The sequence below is a fragment of the Astyanax mexicanus genome, chromosome 1 (assembly GCF_023375975.1).
Source record: "Astyanax mexicanus isolate ESR-SI-001 chromosome 1, AstMex3_surface, whole genome shotgun sequence".
NCBI classification, from domain to species: domain Eukaryota; kingdom Metazoa; phylum Chordata; class Actinopteri; order Characiformes; family Acestrorhamphidae; genus Astyanax; species Astyanax mexicanus.
In genome coordinates this window covers 115,458,530-115,478,892 of record NC_064408.1, presented here as the reverse complement: position 1 = coordinate 115,478,892, position 20,363 = coordinate 115,458,530, and the positions used below count along the sequence as shown (strand labels likewise).

General features: G+C 39.8%; 1 protein-coding gene across 2 annotated transcripts in view; it reads right to left on the bottom strand.

Moving 5' to 3' along the window:
* sv2a (synaptic vesicle glycoprotein 2A) overlaps positions 1 to 20,363 on the bottom strand; it is a 63,275-nt gene that overhangs the window by 22,090 nt on the left and 20,822 nt on the right. For both annotated transcript variants that reach the window (XM_007242151.3, XM_022668748.2), the window contains exons 2-4: positions 16,116 to 16,861; positions 450 to 630; positions 35 to 186 (exon numbers count right to left, since the gene is read on the bottom strand). In XM_007242151.3, coding sequence (XP_007242213.1) covers positions 35 to 186; positions 450 to 630; positions 16,116 to 16,713 — 931 coding nt within the window. In that variant the 5' untranslated portion in view covers positions 16,714 to 16,861. The remainder of the gene's footprint in view (positions 1 to 34; positions 187 to 449; positions 631 to 16,115; positions 16,862 to 20,363) is intronic.

Below are 20,363 nucleotides of genomic sequence, written 5' to 3'. Positions count from 1 at the left end.
AACTGTAATGTTAAAATAATGGAAGTATTATTACCATAGTGGGGAATGATGGCCCATGCCATGGCTGAAGCGTAGATTCCTCCAATCATCCAGAACATGCAGAGCCAGCTCAAGTGCTCTCCACGCTTCTCCTGAGCCAAAAACTCAGAGTAATATGAGAAGACTATGGGAATTGAACCTCCAATCCTGTAGCCAGGAACGATTGAGAAAGAGGGGTAAAGAGACACACAGAGATAAGAAAAAAAGTACTTTTACTTTCTTCAAAATGTATTTTTTTTTTACTTTTTTTTTTTAATTGAACAGTTTTTAGAACGATCTGGGAACAATAAGTAATGCTAAAATAATGTCCTTTACCTGACTGCCATATAAGACATATTGGACCTATGTATAAGTGGATTATGTGCTACTGTACAGTGTTTGTAAGAACACAGTAAAATATCATATTTTACCCAACACCGGAGAGCAGGCGGCAGAACAGGAAGGAGCTGTATCCTTGGACGAAGGAGGAGAAGAAAGCAAAGACGCTGTTGATGGAGAGAGAGATGAGCAGAGTCTGCCTGCGACCAATCCGATCAGCCAGACCACCCCACACGAATGCTCCCACCATCATACCCAGATATACAATGAGACCTGAGAGCCAAAAAGAGAGAGAGAGAGAGAAAGAAAGAGAAAAAAGACATTCATTAAATCAAATCAAATTTAATTGTATTGCGCTTTTTACAACTGATGTTCAACCTTTAAAAAAGTGCATAAAACAAATGTTTGTCCAGTCATATATATATATATATATATATATATATATATATATATATATATATATTTAACATACCAATTAAAGTTGTTGTTAAGCCAGAAATTGAATTCTCACACTGGAAGCCTGATTTGGCTTCTTTGCTAATGAAGCTAACATGCCAGAAAAGACTATTTTCCCCAAAATAGCATTGCACAAATAATATAACCCTTTTTGTGTTGTTTCATTGATGCTGTATTCTACTAAACAACACTTCTGCTTTTTTTATAAGAATCAGTGACTTTGCATTCAGGGTAATGCCCAGGCCATTTCTGCACTCAAACAGTCAATGGGCCCTATCTTACACCCTGCACAAGGCACGTTGTGATTGCTATCTTACACCCCGCCAACAGTCTTTTTTTGTGCCTGCACAGATGAAACGGCATTAGAATGGTGGTCTGAAAGTGAGGTGTGTTCAGGTAAATTTCCAGTGTATTGCTATCTTAACAACGGAAAGGACAGGCACACCACTGACTGATTTAAACCCTGACAACAGTCAACAGTCAGACGTTCATTCCTATCTTGGCTACACAGGTAAGTCATGTAACATGTACATGTATGTACATGTAAGTCACTCGCGTACACCCCCACTTGTTACATTCAACTATAACATCAAAAGTAAACAAATTACTAAATATTTGCTAAATAATATATATAATAAATATAATTGCTATCAATAAGGTATGAATTTACTCTTGCAATTTTAACTCACTGTCTTAAAAAAAGATTGTCCTGTTCAGGTGCTGAGGCTGTAACACAGAAGAAGCTGTACATAATTTTATTATCGCAGTTAAAGCCCAGGTCCATTTCTTAAACATTCAATATACCGACATTAATTTTATTTAATATAGTGTTACAGAGTGTCTCTAATATGATTTAAGTATGAGGGGTGCTATAATCTCCTTGTTTAGATTAAGGCATTTCATTTGAAAAAAGCAGGCGGAAACTGATACTCTCTAATCTAATGTCTTTTTAGCTAAGAAACTATAAATACACACTTTGAATATGCAAAGGTTTGAATGTCCCCTCTACAGGAAACAAGTAAAAAACAACATATTACAGCACCACTGCAGTTAATCTGCTGAATTTGACATGCTGAAAAAAACATTCAATACATTTTTAACATTCAATACATTCTCTATTTAAATATATCCACCTTCTTGGTCTCGTAATGGAAGTTCCCACATCATCCCATCTCGTTCCTGTTCCCTGTCTAACCAGTGAAGTGAGGTCTGGCCTTCTAGTCCTAAACATAAGTCTCTTAAACTCCAGTCCAAGTTTTTACAGTAAAAAGTCCAGGTTTTTATTCATTCTGGAGCTTTAGACATTTTCTGGATCATAACGAAATTCTCACAATTACAAAAACATACACAAGAAACTTAACACTTCAAATTTGAACTGACTTGGAATCAAATATTTTTTTAGGCTAACTTCACTGTCACCACAAATGGGAAATGAGGCTGGATGCAGTGGCAGAATTTATTTATTCCAAATAAAACATTCCAAAAAATAGTCATGGGTCAAACCACTGCCAGACATGGCAATCAGGGGCTGAAACAAAGATGTGGTAAAAACACCAGGCAAAAGGTCAGAATGTACAGTTTACATGAGTAAAATACCTTTAAAAAGACTTTACAACGAGTCTACAGCTTTTAGCGTAGTGTAATGGTAACAACGTGTTATTTTGTGTAGACCGCAGATCCCACTGTTCTGATTGGATGTTACTCAGATTGAAGCAGAGTTTTTATACTATAACAGTTATCATAAAATATTATTTAAAAATGACCTGCAATACATTGTCTAGACTACAGTACACAATGCATTGCAATTTACCATACCATATTGTGATACGTATTGTATAGCCATGTTCTTGACAATACATAGCCCTAGTAATAATGCTTGCTCTTTGTTTCGCTGCAAATAATTTTAGTTGTGTTTTACTAAACAGATCGGCTCTAATTTATTGTCCAGATGGAAGAAGCTTTGGCCAAACTCCAGTCACACATTTACTACGGGAGTTGGCTGATTCTGATCTATACAGAATCTTCCATCCTTACCGCTTACAGTGCTAACGAGCAAATGAGCCGGGCCTGAAATATGCACGTGTGACAGCTCGGCTCTCTCGCCCGCTGATTGTGTGATTTGGGGTGTGAGCCCGGCGATGAGTCACCGCGGCAGCAGACGAACAGTCATTCGGCCGACGGCGCCACCATCGACGTACTGTCACTGTCTTTAACAGAGTCTACCTCGCCGGTCCGGTGCTTTATTGATAATCTCGCTGCTTCTGAATCGCCTACATTTGTCAGAGCCGTGCGGAAGCCAGGCAGGCCATTTTGCTCGTCTCAGGGTTCAGGAGACAGCGGGACAATGCTTATATAGATGTAGCTTTCACTTGGAATTACCTTTATTATATAAGATCTGTGTTAACAGGAACGCTCGGCCAAGACTAATTAACATTTACTGCTAAGAGACGCTGACAGTTATTTGGCTGAAATATATATTAGTCAAGCTAGCGTTTCCACTGGGATATACTGAACGTGCACAGTGTGTAAAAACCCCATACACACAATATCAGGAGAGGTGTAGATGATTTTTGGCCAAATACACCAATTACAAGTGTATTGAGGCCCAAAACTGTATCAGTTATATCAACCATAAGCTACAGGTTTGCTATGGTAACTGAACTATAGGATAAATCTGGCCTTAAAAGTTAGTAAAAAAATCTCTGTTTCAGTCACAAAAACCAAGTTTACATCATTCCACAGTGATGACTTTGGGCCAACTACTATAAAGTTTAGACATATATTGGTCAGTTATTGCAATAGCAAGTGTATTATTGGGCCAAACTGTCCCAGTTCTATCAACCTCAAGCCACTGGAACTAAACTCAGGCCTTAGAACTCAGTATACTATGTGCATGTTTGTGCAGATTTTCCATTTTAGGCCTAACATATAGATAGATAGATCGATAGATAGATGTGCAATGACATTTATTATGAAAGTGACTGATGTAGAAATATAATATAAATGTGCATCCGTGACAAATATAGTTCTAAAAAGAGAATGTGAATATGTGTTACGTGCAACGAGTGCACGTGTGTTTTGGTTTTCTTTTTGTCCCCCCCGTGTCTCTCGCTCGCTCGCTCTCTCTCTCTCTCTCTCTCTCTGTGTAGGTTACGTTAATGGAGAAAGGTGATTGGCTGAGCACCAATGAAGATCCTCCTCCAGCTTGGCTGCATCTGCCAATCACACTCTGCACTGAGACAGGAAGAGGCGGGCCTTACAGTGTAAGAGGAGCCTGAGAGGAGCCGCATGGCACGCAGCAGCATGGAGCGGTGTGAGCGCATCCGAGGTGGCAGATACAAACGCTGGTTGTGAGAGTGAGAGCGGTTTAATAGTGTGTGCATCTGAGTGAGTGTGTTTGCTGCCCAGTTAATGTTGAGGTAGTCCTGTTGAACAGTTGTGCTGTGAGTTTGTTCATTCTGATCCTGTGTAGATCCTTTGTTGCACTCTAGTCCAATTGTGCTGAGTTTATTGATTCTGATCCTATGTATACTTAAATCTACACTCTAGCTCTTAAATCTAAACTTTGGTAACAACTCATATTGTTTGAGCACACTAATTATTGTACCTCACTTCTGTTTGTCTACTGTGTGGACAGGTAAGATGGGCGCCCTACATTTACACACACGCAGGAGCACTTTTGTTTAAACACACTAGGTTAGGGGCGGGTGCTACTTCTGTATTTTGGTTAGTTTAGCTCTTGGTTAGGTAGTTTAGTTTGGTTTTATTATTTTCTTTTCGTTAGCACCGTCCTTTAGTCCACTTTTAGACATTACAGTTTCTGTTGATTTATTTTCTCTTTAAGATACACTTTCTAGTTTTGTTATCAACATACTTAATTGCTTTATTCTCTTTATATTCAGTTTATTCACTTATTTCCTGATCCATTGTATATTTGTATTTATACTTTGACTTTTGTAATTTCCTTTTGTTTTACCGCCAATTGTTGTCCTCCCACTTCCTCCTCATCACATGCATTATTGTTACTCCTCCTCACCCCTAGACAAAAAGGGGAGGAGCATAACAATATGTGAATACCTAATCATGAGTAAATGTACTTGAATGTAAGTGAGGTTGGGGAGGTGATAGTGTAAAGAATAAAGAATTAAGTGGTTAAATAAGGTCTGTGTGGTGTGACTGGGTTAAACTCAGTCGGCATGTAGCTAACCTTTTAAAATGTTCTTATTTTCACCAATAACTGGCCCGCCTGAGCCAGTTGTATCTGTGTGACAATAGCCAAATCCATGTCTTCTCACAGTGATGTTTCTTTACACTGACTCAGGTCAGTTACAGCAATGGTAAGTGTATTATGGGCCAAAACTTATTTAGTTATACCGCAGCCACAAATATGTGGCACAACGTGCAACCTATTGTGTGAAATGTAAATATTTCTATTTTTATTATAAGGCCAAAACTAGCCCAACTATAACCAGCTGTGGCTGTATTTCAGTATCTGGATTAACATAATTCCATAGCTATAAATATAAGAGTAAAAACTAAAAGGATAAATGTGTTCCAGTACTGTACCAGGACTTATTTTCTATCTTTGTACCAAGGGAAAGGACCACCATTCTAATAATAACTGGTCAGTGGTGGACCGATAATGGTCCCTTTCCAACAGATGGGCTTCAGTCTGTAATTGTACACCTACAAAGATAGACGCCGCTCTCCAGAGGGGGCTGAGCCTCTGCCCTTCTGCACTGAGACTGCATCAGTCCCCTTTTAGCGCGTCTGTAGGGCTGAAACTAATCTTCAATAGCATTCGACATTTCTAACTCAAACTAAAACTACGGTAAGGCAATAATGAACCCACTTAAAACTCTGTAGGGAAACAAATGTTTGCTCATCAAGACAAATGTTATAGCTCTGCCTGCTCTGAATTAGTAGTTATCTAGTTTTTCTTAGCTGCATTTATAACTAAGAATATATGAGAGCCAAGCTGATTGTTGTAGTGATGGTAGTGATGGGCCGATCTGCATTTTTTAAGTTACGATACACAACGGCGATACAAATTTCTTGTCTGAAACAAAAGTCTTTTTGTTTCATTTCTTGTTTTTTTTTTCATTTTGTTTCACTTGTTTCATTTTTTCTTTTTTATTTATTTACACTATTATTGTCTGTCATCCTTAGGAACACATCATGAGGTTGATATAGGTTGAATAGACTGCACAGCACATCTAGGAAAACAAAAATGTACATAAATACATTTGATTTAAATGCAATCCAAAGCAGTTTATTAATAAAAAATAATTTAAAACAGAATAGCAGGGGTATTCCTTCTTTGCACCTAATGATTTAGGTAGTTACAATCCTCCTGTGATCCTGGCAAGGAGGGATAATAATAAGATGGATGGCCTGAACCACTGAAGAAGATTTATCAGTCTGTGATGCCTCCTCTAGATGTTTCCCCGATCAGCACAGCACAGCACAGAAAATCTTATAAAATATAGCATCAAAAATGTAGTTTTGGAAAACTTAACATTAATGGGATAACCCAAAAAGTGCACATTAATTGTGAACAACTGTAACTTATAATATAACAACAGTAGAAATGCTTTAAACATGAAGGATGAGGTTGGAGGTCTTTTTTGTCAAATTTTAATCTGACAGCTACAATAAACTGAGGTTTAAAAGTATTCAAAAGGATAACATACTAATATGCCCACTCATATAAACTAAGGTGCATTACAAATCTTGCTGTGGCTTTGAGGTGATTAAGTTTTCTATAAGGCTTCTTCTGCCTATCAGCAAAACACTGTAAAGAGGGTAATGTCCTTCTCCTGCAGTCTGAGATAAAGCAGTGAGGAGAAGGTCACTCAGGCTGTGGAGCTGCGAATTTGTGCAACTGTCCACACTCTCTCACCTTGGCCACACAACAGGCCACCAAGGCAGATAGCCGACGATGACAAGTGGAGATAGCCATCACTGCAATGCAGCAGCGCAATGCTAATGTTATCTGCCTCCACTTTCCTGGCTTAGGCCGCCAAGGCAAACCATGGAGCTGTCCACGGTGCTGATTTCAAAGACCCACAGCATTTCATCCCAGCAGCTGCAGAGTACAGATCTGAGGCTGTAGATGTTTCAGCATGTCCAGAGGCAGGCTAAACAGAGAAGCGCTGAACTCTGGGGCAGCAAAACGGGGACGGGTTTCCCCAAAAATGGGGGATCCTGAGTAGCACAGTGTTTACCCTATAAACAACATTAAACATTAAATTTTTTTTTCTGGGTGTTTTGAATGGCCCACCCTCTCTCACATCATTTAGCGTAATGATAGCACAAGATGTGTAAGGATATGATGTACTTTGATGTAACATTATTGTCAGTTAGTGTTTTCCTTCAAGCATATTAAGCTTCAAAATATTTAGCAGCAGTTCAAAAAGATCCTTCATGTATTTCAGAGTAAGCACATGCTAGTTCTTTCTTTCCCAAACTAAACATTCCTTTTGTAAGACATTCTCTTAAATTATATAAGTCCTTTTTTGTGTCTCATTTGTTCACAATAAATTGTGCATTATTGTACACATTTTGAGACCTCCCACTAAATATGTTGAGAATTATTGTCTCAATTGTTTTAAATTGTTTTCTTGTCACTGTTGTTCCGAGACCTCCCCCTGACAGTGATTAGTCCTTATCATTGCCTAATTTGCTCTGACACCACAACCACCACCCCCCATTTGCGATTTGTCCTGGGGCTTACTTTTGACCACACCTGGTTCAATTCAACACCTGACTGGAACTGATACTAATCATTGCCTCATTTGTCTGATATCCCCTTTATCATAAATGGTCCAAATCACTCACTGTTGGTTTGAGGCCTCCTCTCCACTGTTAAGATTAAGACCCTTAACAATGACTGATCCTTATCTCCACCTCATTTGTTTTAAGACCTCCCTGTGACATTGCCTGGTCCTAGTCACCTCCACCCTCTGACCAGGATTGATCCTAATGACTACCTACTTGTTCTGAGACCTCCTTTTGTCTGTGATGTTTCTTATTGCCCTAGTGGTCCATGATTCCTGACTTCTGTTCTGAGTTCTGAGACCTCACATTTACTATGATGTGTCTACCACAGACCCTGATTGGTCCTAATTATAGCCTCATTTGTTCTGAGACCTTCCCCTGGCTGTGATTGATCCTAATCACTGCCTCGTTTGTTCAGGGACCTTCTCCTGGCCATGACTGGTCAAAATCACCAAATAGTCACTGGCCATTTTTCCAAAAACCACCAGTTTCTGACCACAAATTCAGTCTTAATTGAGTATTTTCATGGCAACACTAAAACTACAGTATGTAAAACCCCCAGCAACAGTAGTGTTCCTGATGAACTCATGCCAGCATGTGCTTTTCTTCTGCCTAAAAGGGTTAACTGTGATGCTGCTCTCCAGGTGCCACTATCTGGACTGACCGCGTGCGCTGTGGTTAACCTCATTTTCAGCATCACGCTTCAGTCTTACAGAAGGGCCTCTGCTTCACACTACCATCACCACAGTGACGCCATTCTGGATGGCCAATCGGGGCTCAGCTGTTGCTTGGTGATGGCTGAGTGGGAGGAGCCCATATGCGTCACCGCCGTGGGAGTCTCAGAGGAGGTGGGAGGGTGGAGGAGCCTGGAGACAGCTGAGCTACCACCAAATAGAAAAAGAGGGGGAGGGAGAGAGAGAAAAAGAAAGAGAACGATGGAGAGAGTGAGAGAAAGTGTGAAGGGAGAGAGAGAGTGGGGGAGGGGCGAGTGAGAGAGGAAATGCAAGGGAGGCTGTGTGAGTCTCCAGCATAGTGACAGAAGAACACACAGCTTCAGCCTGAGGAGGTAGAGAGAGAGAGAGAGAGAGAAAGAGAGAGGGAGGGAGGGAAAGATGGATAGGGGAGGGGTGTGGCACTATTTATAGTGTTTTTCCCCATTTCTGCGAGAGCACTGTCTGCTTCCCTCCCTGTATATCTCTCTCTTTCTCTCTTGCTGTCTCCCTCTCTCGTTCTCTCACCCACCATCTCTTTCTTTATGCTCCCTCCCTTCTCCTATCTGTCTCTCCTCTTCTCTCTCTCTCTTTTTCTCTCTCTCTCTTTCTCTCTCTCTCTCTCTCTGCGTCACAGCCAGATGTGCCGGAGGCAGGGACTTCTTTATAGCTAAAGAGAGAGAGAGAGACAGAGAGAAACAGAGAGACTGTTCGGCACCCAGCGCTCCGTGACAAAGAAAATAGACAGAACACAAACCGCAGACAGCACCAGACCGCCTCCTCTCACTTCCTGCTCCAAAAAATCCCTCTGTGCTGCTGGTAAAATTAATTATTCCACATGTTGTTCTGTATCCTTACTGTTCAATGATGAATGATTGACCTACCAATGCTCCAAGCTGGACAAGCTTTACAGTATGTTATCAATAAAATCATTCCAACAAATAGAGTTTAAGCAAGCTTTAGTGAGGGCCATCCTACCCACGCAGAAAAAACACCAACACTTCCTTGAGTTCCAAGAGGATGCTTTATCCAAGTCTAACCAGGGCCTTTAGGACACAAAGTTCCAAAATTTCAATGGATGTAGTCAGTGTATAATTTACAGTACTTATCAACAAAGGGGTGCATCATTTATGTGTTGGGCCTGTGGTACAGGAATATATTTCACTGGTAAAAGAAAGAAAGGATCCAGACAATTCTGAAAGCTCACAAAGCACAATAATGATCCTAAATACACGTCAATGATCCACAGATCTATCTCAACAGGTGCAGGCAGACATCACATAAGCTCAGATAATCAGTACATCTCACAGAACTAGAAGCCTTTAGAAAGGATGGGCAAAATTTTAATACATCCAACATAACACACATATTGATTATTAAGGCCCAAACCACCACATGCTACTGTACACACGTGTGTTCCTACTGGACCTGACTAATGCTGTCTATTTATTGGTTTTGTGTTTTTATAGTGCGTGTGTGCGAACCCCACAGCAGTGTGATAGAAGAGAACTGACCATATCCATGTTTATAAGCTCAGTGGTGAAACATAACCCCAGGCCATTCACCACAGCACAGATACAGATTCCCTAGAAAAGGCTTTCTTTCTATCATTCAGAACATGCTGACTGCTGATTGATACATGGAAATATTGACTTACTGCAACAAAGCCAGAATTTCTAAACTGATGTGTTTCTATGTGGTGCAGTCACAGCTTCAAAAAGATCTGATGATCCCAAACTCCAAACTATCAATGTTTATTAAGGGTGAGCGATATAGCCCTAAAATAATATCACAATATTTCGTGGTATTTTTGCTATAACAATACTCTTGGCTATATGACCAATACGCAAACTGTATTATTGTTTACAATATGATATGGCACACCCCTAACTGAGATATTAAAAAATACAAGAATTTTATCAGATTTGTAACAGAAATCAATGATCCAGAATGTCATGATAATAATAAAGCACTCTAAATATCTCCATATATCCAGGACTGAAGTAAAATAAATGATACTGGACAGAAATATTTGTCTCTAGTAGATATATAATAGGAAATGAGAACAGTGTGAATTTTTCTTTTACTAAAAACAGTAAAAAAGTAGAACTCTGATGTGATAATTAGGGGTAGACGATAAGGCACAATATTTTAGGTTATAATATCTTTCACAATACTCAAAAATGTTGGCAATATCATTGCGTTTGATTCGATATGGCACACCCCCACTGCCCATTTACTATTATTTAAAATTTTTAATGAAGACAACCATATTTACCATTTGTCTGCCATCAGTGACCAAAAACACATACACACTAGTGAGCACACACTTGTAATGTGACAAATACACAAGTAACACAGCCATGACCTGAAATCCACCTGAATATCATGACCTAAATATCAGCGCAACTATCTGCAACCACCTTGCAAGCCCTTAGCAACAGCAACTAACTTGTGTATATATATATAGATATAGATATTTATTTATTTTTTTTAGAATGGTCATTTTATTATATCAAATAATTTAATATATAAAAGGTGTAGCCTGTATCCCAACACCCAACATCATCATAGCAACAAGCTAGCAACCATTTATCAACACCAAAAATATCATCAAGAATACAATACAAAACATTTTTAGCACTTAGTTTTTAGTAATTTACTATTTACTATTAACTATTTACTATTAACGTTTGTCTATCTGAGACAAATAATCATTTTAGCCAGTACATGGGCATCTAGGTGACACCTGCTGTTAAAAAAAAATCCAAAAGCAGAAAGAATCACACCTCATTGTGAGGATAGCTGCAATTTCACACAAAAAGAACCAAAGCAAATTTAAGCTACCCTAGTAGCTTACTAGTATGATAAAAAATGTATAAATTCTAATTGATAAAATGTACATTTTTAGAGGAAGTCATGAAAGGAGGTTTCTAAGATTTGATCAAGGGCAAATAATTCCTTTCTTTACAGACGCTACAGTCAGATACCCAGTGCTCCACACATGATGTTAAAGGGTAAATGTGGAATGAGTTTGGATCTGTCTAGAAATGGTCTAATTACCAGTGTATTGTATTCCCTCTGAACCGAATGAGGATATTACAGGAGCTGATGAAAAATGGTCTCTATGGTAATGTCTTCCACGCAGCAGATCGTGTGTGAAATGAAGAGTGGAATGACATGCAGGGATGGCCCGCTGTGTGTGCAGAGAGCGAGGAGATTCTACAGCCACTTCCAGCCCACACACACACACACACACGCTGACACACAAACACACACACGTTGACACACAGACACACGTTGACGATTCTGATTGGAGAGTGTCATGTGAGTGCTGGCACTGCGGAGCTGCAGCTGGGGGCACGTGTGCTCATGTGGAGCTCTAGGACCCAGTGGAGGAGTGGAGGAGAAGCCAGTAGAGCCATAGAGGCACTCCAGCATGAGTCAGGATGGTTGTGTAACGGGGAGAGACCAAGGGCCTTGTGCAGACATAAACACACAAATACACAAATACTCTTGTGCACACATACACACACAGTAATGCACTTACATGTTTAAGTGGGGCTAATTAATATAAGGGCATGTTTTTGTTTAGTGATAAACTACATCACAGTATTTTAAAAACAAGAATTTGGGGCATAAATTGGACAATACACCCACTTTGCTTATTAATTTAATGGTGCTCACTGCTCCAGAATGTCTATAACTTGACAAGTTCAAGGCCTCCTAACTTCCTCTAAGTGTGGTTGGACCGTGTTTGATTGACACAACTTAGTGGAATGAACAACAAACAGTACAGAAAGAGAAAAAGAGTACACATCAAAAAGAGAACAGATCGGAAAGAGAACAGATCTGAGAAGGAAGATCCTAGAATAATCCTAGTTTCCGCCCGTTCTCGTTTTTCTGCCCATTCTTGGGCTCTCTATCTCCAAAAGGGTTGACGACACGGGTTCGATTTCATGTGAGGAGCGGTGTGTGTGTTTATTTTTTTATTTTTCCTTTCTTCTTGGGTTTATCTGCTGTGTGATTAACTGTTTTGCAATTATGTTCAACAATCCTCTGAGCTAGAGAGCTACTAGTCTGTAGCACTCCATCCCACTACACTTTATTTTCTAAAACAGATTTTTTTAAATTGTGGCCTGCCACTTAATGGCTTGGAAAATATCTGGCCCGTGGCCAAACTTAATTACTGACCCCTGCTGTAGAAAATCTGGAAGGCGAATAAAGTTAAGCAAAGTCTGCACAGGAGAGACCAGAGGCAGAGCCAGACCTCCTACTCATTTGCGAGACCTGCCCCTTTCTCACAAACCAGGTGTCTTGGGCCATCTTTATTGAATTTGCAGCTCAGCCTTAAGGACCAGAAGCAAATGTGATTTTTGACTGAATATCCAGTTTGTACAGCACCTGTTTCCACAGTAAAAGTGCGGATTTAGGAGCAGCAAAATTCTGTGTAGTCCAAGTTTAGGCCTAACCACTGCTTGGGACTTGGTTCCAGTCAAGGTTTTCAATCACTTAATTTCTACATCAAACCCCAAATTCTTACGATATAAAGTAAGACAGAGTAATATTTTAATAACTGAATTTAGGGGGAAAATAACAAGTGAGACAATATTAGAACAGGAAGAGCTAACTGGAATTAGAGCTGGAGATGGAAAGACAGTTCAGAGCAGATACTGCATTTAAAACATTCTGTGATAGAAAGAGCTACACAAGATAATTCAATCAGCCAAAAAAGGCGATTGACTTGTGGTGGCTTTACTTTTGAGAAATGTTGCATTGTCCATGTTTTCTACAGCCATGATGTGGAAGCTGCTGGAACATGATGGCTTTAGACTGGCTATGGACTGAAAGACGGCAGCCCAAGAATACATTCTAAGATGGTTTGCCGCTCACCATACTCATAACGAATTTATAAATGAATCAATATATGATACCAAACAGAATGTACTCAAAATGTAATTCTTAAATATATATTTTGTAGCTGTCTAATAAAAAACAAGTACCGGTATCGCTACATTTTTTGTCATCGACGAATAGAAATTCTCCAAATTGATTTGAAATAATCTCTTTTTACATTGACTTCATTAAAAGTTGGAGGTTTTATTTCTCTCTTGCAATGTCGCTGTTTTAAGATACTTTTTGTACTGAACAGCGACGATATATGCAAAAAAAGAGTTTGTATAGTATTATTAATTATATAATTTTAAAAAAGCTCCTCCAGTCGTATTGATCACGGTAACAGAATTGTACTGAATCATGATGAAACCTGATTCCTCAAAGTCAAACTGAAGTGGGTCAGAGCTTTCCAACACCTAATACAAAGCTTTCAGAGGAGACTAAAATATCCCTGCAGTGACTCACACTATCGTGACATCTCACTCACTGTATGTAGAGCAATGTATGTGTGCCTGCTTACAGGTCTATACACACAAGAAACGTGAGCATGTGCAGTGATGCAACCACTAACTCACACGTTTACTCACACACACACATACACACACTCAGCACAGAGTACCAGTGGGAGAACCAACACACACACTATATCATACACACTGAATGGACTTTTATTCACAACTACTACTGCTACAGATAATACGTACACTATATTAACAAAAATAATGGGACACCTTCTGTTTTTTTATGGTATTTTCTTAAAATACTGTGGCTTGCAATAGTATTCATACCCCTTGAACCACAAACTTCAATGTATTTTATTGAGATTTTAAGTGATAAACCAACACAAAGTGACACATAATTGTGAAGTGGAATGAAAACTATAAATTGTTTTCAAAATTTTAATCTCAGAATAAATTAGTCATCCCAAGCATCATCCAAAAATGGAAAAAGTGTTCTACACATGCAAACCAACAAAGACATGGCTGTCCACCAAAACTGACAGATTGAGCAAGAAGAGAACTGATCAGAGAAGCAGCTAAGATGACCATGGTCACTCTGGAGGAGCTGCAGAAATCTACAACTAAGGTGATCGAATCTGTCCACATCATGTTTGTGGTTGTTAGGTGACAAAATGTGAAAAGGATTAGGGGGTGTGAATACCACTGTACGTGTTTCTCTATTTCGTAAATTCTAATAGATGTCAATGTAAAAACATTTTATTTATTATCATAAATGATTAAGTAACTTTAGAGCATTTCTATTGGTACATTCATCATGGAATTTAGACACGAAGAACAGCTGTTAGATGCACATTACACCAAAAATGTAATAATATATTTGTATATTTCCTTCTTTTCAGCTAGAGTAAAACCTAACATACAAGGTTTCTGTTTCTTTTAGAGCACTGCTTGTTTATGATTGGAGGTCGTTTCTCAGCCAGCATCCTTCTCTGGAGCTGCAGCACCCGCTGCATTGTGAAGCCGTTTCTTTCCTGCCTGTTAATTATAGCTCTGAATGCGTCATCGCAGTGTGGAGTTCAGACAGCGGAGAGCAGGCCGCTCTTCACTGCGTGTCCTTCACTCAATGGATCTGACAGATGGTGTATTGGCCATGAAATGTGAACGGACATTGGCCTGCAGGAATATACTGTTGATCGCTGTTCGAGGCCTGTTTCTGTTTGCACATGATTTAATGATTTAATGCACACTGCACAGAAGCCCAGCATTCTCTGTCATAGTGTAAGCTATAGGCAGGTGTGCAAGGTATCTGCATATTTTAGAAATTAAAATGTTATTAATTTCATGAGTTTTTTTTAATTTGTCTAAATGGAAAAATAATAACATTTTCACACCAAAAAACAGGGCCCTATTTTAGCACTCCGTAGGCGAGTCGTCAACCGTGCTCCAAACAACTTGATTTTGCACAAAGGGCATAAATGAATTCTCTTAATTAATCATGGGAGCGTTTATGGCATATCGTGAACTAAACCAATCAGCGTGTCACTTGCCAATCCCCTTTAAGAGGCAGGTGCCCTCTGACTTTGGCGTATTGCTATTTAAACAGTGCAGTGTTTTTTTTTTTCACGTTTATTTATCATCTCTGTGCTACTACACACACCTAGTGTGCATCGTATTTATATCCTAAGGATATTTTTCTAGAATTTCCCCTCTGGGATCAATAAAGTATCTATCTATCTATCTATCTATCTATCTATCTATCTATCTATTATGCGCTGTGAAGGTGTACAAGCAGGTCATTTAAGGGAACAGCAATGTTATTTTATTCTGTATTCTATGTAAAAGCTGGGTTTGTGGACTGCGGCACTTACGTCACCAAAAAAGGAATGATTTTCATGGCTTGCACTTGCGCCATTAAAATAGCAAAGACACTTACAAATATATCTACGCTGATGGACATGGTGGTCTGGAAGTGAGGTGTGTTCAGGTAAAATATTGCTATATTGCTATCTTGGCAACAAAAAACACAGGTGCACCAGTGAAGGATCATAACCCTGACAACTGTCAATAGTCAGATATAGACTGTTGGCAGGGTGTAAGATAGCAATAAGGACAAGTAAACAATATGAACTTTGTATTTGATTGTTTTTCAGTTTTAAATCAACCCAGAACTAGATGGAATGGTAGCCATGTAAACACTGGTAATACTGTACACCGCAGTATTTTGAAATGGTATAAAACAAGTGAATACTGCCCAACCTGACCAAAGCCCTACCTACTGTTCAGTGTTTTTTTGCTTAGTGCTTTCATTTATTGATTTTACAAGAAATCAGGTCAGCTTGTCAAGCTTAAAACCTTATACTTGTCTAATGGATTTCCAACTCATTTTCAAGAGGTGATTTGTGTACCACCTGTGAAAACAAACCTTAGAGCAGGAGAAGGGTGACAGATGACTTACCCAGCATGCCTTTGTTGGGCTCGGAGAGACACATGTCTTTCTCAGCACTTGGCAGCACGAAGCCCACCACGAAGATCTCCACGCCGTCGGCCATGAGAGCCAGCCCCAGCACAAAGTAGAGGGTCCACTGGAAGCGCCCGTGGCCGCACTCCTGCAGGATGGTCTCGTACTGCTGGGCCAGCTCCTCCTGGTCTTTGCGCCTCTCGCCCTCGTACTGCGCCATGTCCCGGAACTGTGAGTGGGGGGCTCCGCCTGGCTGCCCGTCGGCCTTGCTCACCGAGTCGTTGCGAGGGATGCCCTGGTATTCGCCCTCGTAGATCTCGTCATCCTCGTCGTGGCCCTCCGTGGAGTCGCTGTGGGCACCCTCGTCGTCATTGGCACGGCTGTTGCTGCGGTAGTAGCTGCCGTCCTGCGCCTGGACGGGGTAATCATCGTCATCGTCTTCCTCCTCGAAGCGCGTGTACGATCGCTTGGTGTACTCATCGGACATCTTGTCCACGTGGCGGCCCACCTTCTTGCCCGCCTGCCGTTTCACCTCCTTAGCGATGTCTTTGGCGCCTTTGATGAAGGCTGTCCGGTCTCGGTACCCCTCATCCATTGCTGCGAAGGTGTGTGGTACGCGTTAGTCTGTGGTGGTTGGAGGAAGGTCAGCAGAGGTCCGTTAGCAGCAGTGGGTGGTTGTTTAGGAGTTCAGCACCCTGGACAGCGATTAAAGCACCAGCTGGGGTGCAGTGATCTGCAGCAGTCTGTAAACAGAGAAGAGAACAAGGTGTTCACAACGTACAATTTACTGTCAGATGTGTCAAGTAACTAAGTACAAATACTTTGTTATCTTACTTTAGTTGGTTATCTATACTTTACAGCAGCAATTATTTTCCAAACGATTTTCACATAATTATCTGAACTTTCTACTTCTTACATTTTAAAAATAGCCCTGTTACTCCTATTTCATTTTAGCTCATTTAGTGCTCTATAGGACCCTGTGGTGTGACCTGAGCTTTTCCCCTAATGGCATTTTCCCCCTTACATTACAAGCATTTTAAACCCTAGTATCTATACTTCTACCTAGAGAGTAATGAATGTCAATACTTTTTACACATTTGGTTACTGTTAATAAATAAGAGTCAAAGAAGACCTAATTTCTAAATATACTTTTAAATAGGGCCTGAAAGCAAAATTATAGGAAAAAAGTTTGATCCATATTTAGTCAGACCCCCTTTTTTTCCAAGTAAAAGGCTTCAAGATCTGTGAAATTTTTCAGTCATTTTGCTGTTCTGCATTTTTGAGGTCTATCTAAAACGTTTTATAATGTTTCTTTGTACATACAGTATATACTCAACTATAAATATAAGGACTTCAAAGGGTTCTTTGAGTGATGCCATAGAAGAATCACATTGTAACAAATATGTAACAGAGATGTGATTGTGAATGTTCTTCTGGCTCACCTATATCTGTTTATAGAACCATTTAAGAAACCTACCATAACACATTTTTGATGGACGCAATAAAGCAAAGCTAAAGAAAATAAAAAAACGTTCAGAATAACTTCACAAAACTGTCCAAACAAAGCTGATCAATTGTTACAAACCCAGCGCTAATGCTAATGCTAATGCCTATGTTTGGAGGTGTAAGAGCCACTGAGTGTATGTGTGTGTGTTAGGACGCACTCGCTCCAGAGGCACAACAGTTGACCTTGGTCTCTCCCTTTCTGCCTAAAAGCAGGGGTGAAGACTTTAAAGGAACATGCTGTGAATCTGACAGTTCCATCTGAACAAACACTGCAATTAAAATGTTCCCGCGGGAAAATTACAAACCATCATTTCCTGACACCTTGTACAACCTGCTGAAATTAGTCGGGATCCGTGGCCGGTATTAATAATGTGACATAGATAATTAAGTAACATCACCGCTGTCTCCGAGGCACTTAGGAGCTTTGCAATGAAGCTGTACAGAGAGAGGCCTTTCAAAGCATGAGACGCCACAGCAGATGTGAGATATATAACTTTATATTACTGTTATCACGACACATTATGTCACAATGCATTTTCATGGGTACTGTCAGTACTTCTAGATCACTGAACGGCTGCATACAGCACAAACAGACAGATTTAGACCAATTATACAGAGCCTGTAAACAGCAGCCAGGTGCACTGCATAAACCACACACTAACAAGCAGCTGACTGAACATCCGATTACACCATTATCTTATTATACCATATTTTACTCAGTCTTTTCCTGCTGTTGCTCCTAAATGAGTTTACATTTTCAATAAAATTGATATTTCATTCACTTTCTTATAGCTTGTTTTAGGGCTAAACCTCAAACTGTGGACCAATAATGTTATCTAGTATAACGTTACATTTTGTTACAAGACATCCTCAAATATGCTCTTAATTCATAATTTAATAATATTTTTTCCTAAATAGTTTCTTAAGTGACACTGTTTTCTTAAGTAGACACTGTAGATGTTACTAGGGATACCATAGCAACCATTAAGCATCACCTACACAATTACACTATAGCAACCATTTAAGACACCATAGCAATCACTTACTATGGCAACCACTTAGTAACAGCAAATCAACCACCTATCAACCACAACAAGAACCTGGGATAACAAAGCAAATCCACAGTAGCCACAACTATGTAACCCTGATCAAGCAAGCATTTAGCAATACCATAGGAAATGTTTGATGTACCATATCAACTGCACAGAACCTACCTAGCAACATTATAGCAACCACCAGGCAACAATTTAACCTTGATCAAGCAAGCATTTAGCAATACTATAGGAAATGCCTCATTTATCATATCAACTGCACATAACCTACCTAGCAACACAGGAACCCCATAGCAACCACCAGGCAACAATTTAACCCTGATCAAGCAAGCATTTAGCAATATCATAGGAAATGCCTGATTTACCATATCAACTGCATAGAACCTACCTATCAAAACCATAGCAACCACCTTGCAGCTATTTAACCCTGAACAAGCAAGCATTTCGTAATACCATAGAAAATGCCTGAGTTATCATATCAACTGCATAGAACCTACCTAGCAACACCATAGCAACCACCAGGCAACAATTAAATCTTCATCAAGCAAGTATTTAGCAATATAATAGGCAGCTCATAATATATAATGTCAACCATATAGAACCTACCTAGGAACACCATAGCAACCACCACAGCTATTTAATCCTGATTAAGCAAGCATTTAGCAATACCATAGAAAATGCATGATATATAATATCAACTGCATAGAACCTAACTAGCAACACCATAGAAACCACACAATGGGCTAACAATACTAGCCTAGGAAATACCTGGAAGTGGGAAGCACTTCTGCTGCACTTCAGCTTTTTTTTCATAAAATCAAATTTCTAGTCACTTACAATGTTTTATATCACAAATAAAACATCTAACTTTGATTAATATAATATTGGCCATTTCTATCAAGAAAGAACATCTGAATCATTCATTTTAAATTGAATAGATTGTCTGTGACAGACTTATTTTTTTAGGACAATCCCCTATGTCACTCTCCTTCACGTCTTTCTTCTCTGTTTCTGTCTCTTTTCCTGTCTCTCTTGTAATCAGGGGGGTAATTGCTTTGCGGAATGGTCTTTTTGTGGTGTTTCTTTGCCCAAACAGGCCTCATCAGCTGGCCTAAGCAGCCTGGGCGATCTCCTCCCACCTCTCTGACCACCCTGTGTCCCTGGAGATAACGAGGTGGTCAGACCACCGCCTGGCTCATCTTTGAGAAACACAAACACACACAATCTATTGGGCTGCAGGGACACTGCTTATTCTGCCGTCTGTTTGAGCAGCAGCTGCAGCCGTACCCTTTACTGATAACTGAACACAAAGGAACTAACAATTAAAACACCGGATAACATCAAAAGCACGAGCACAGAGTTCCCACTGCCTTTTATGAGCCAGCAGTTTATTACAGCAGTTATAATATGTCCAAATGTTTGTGTTCAACCATTAAACTAAAAGCATTCAGCTACTTTAATTTAAGAGTGTGCATTGCTGACAGAGGTGCAACTAGCACACACACACACAGCTTGTCTAATTCCTGTCTAAACCAAGTATTGTCTATAGGACTATATTTGGGTAGATAAACATGAACCAACTGGCACCATTTCTAAAGCCAGACATGAGCTAGTGGGGTATAAAGTCTAAATCATCCAACATTTTGACCTCACTAACGCTTGTTGTTTTTGCTGGGAGGTTCATAAA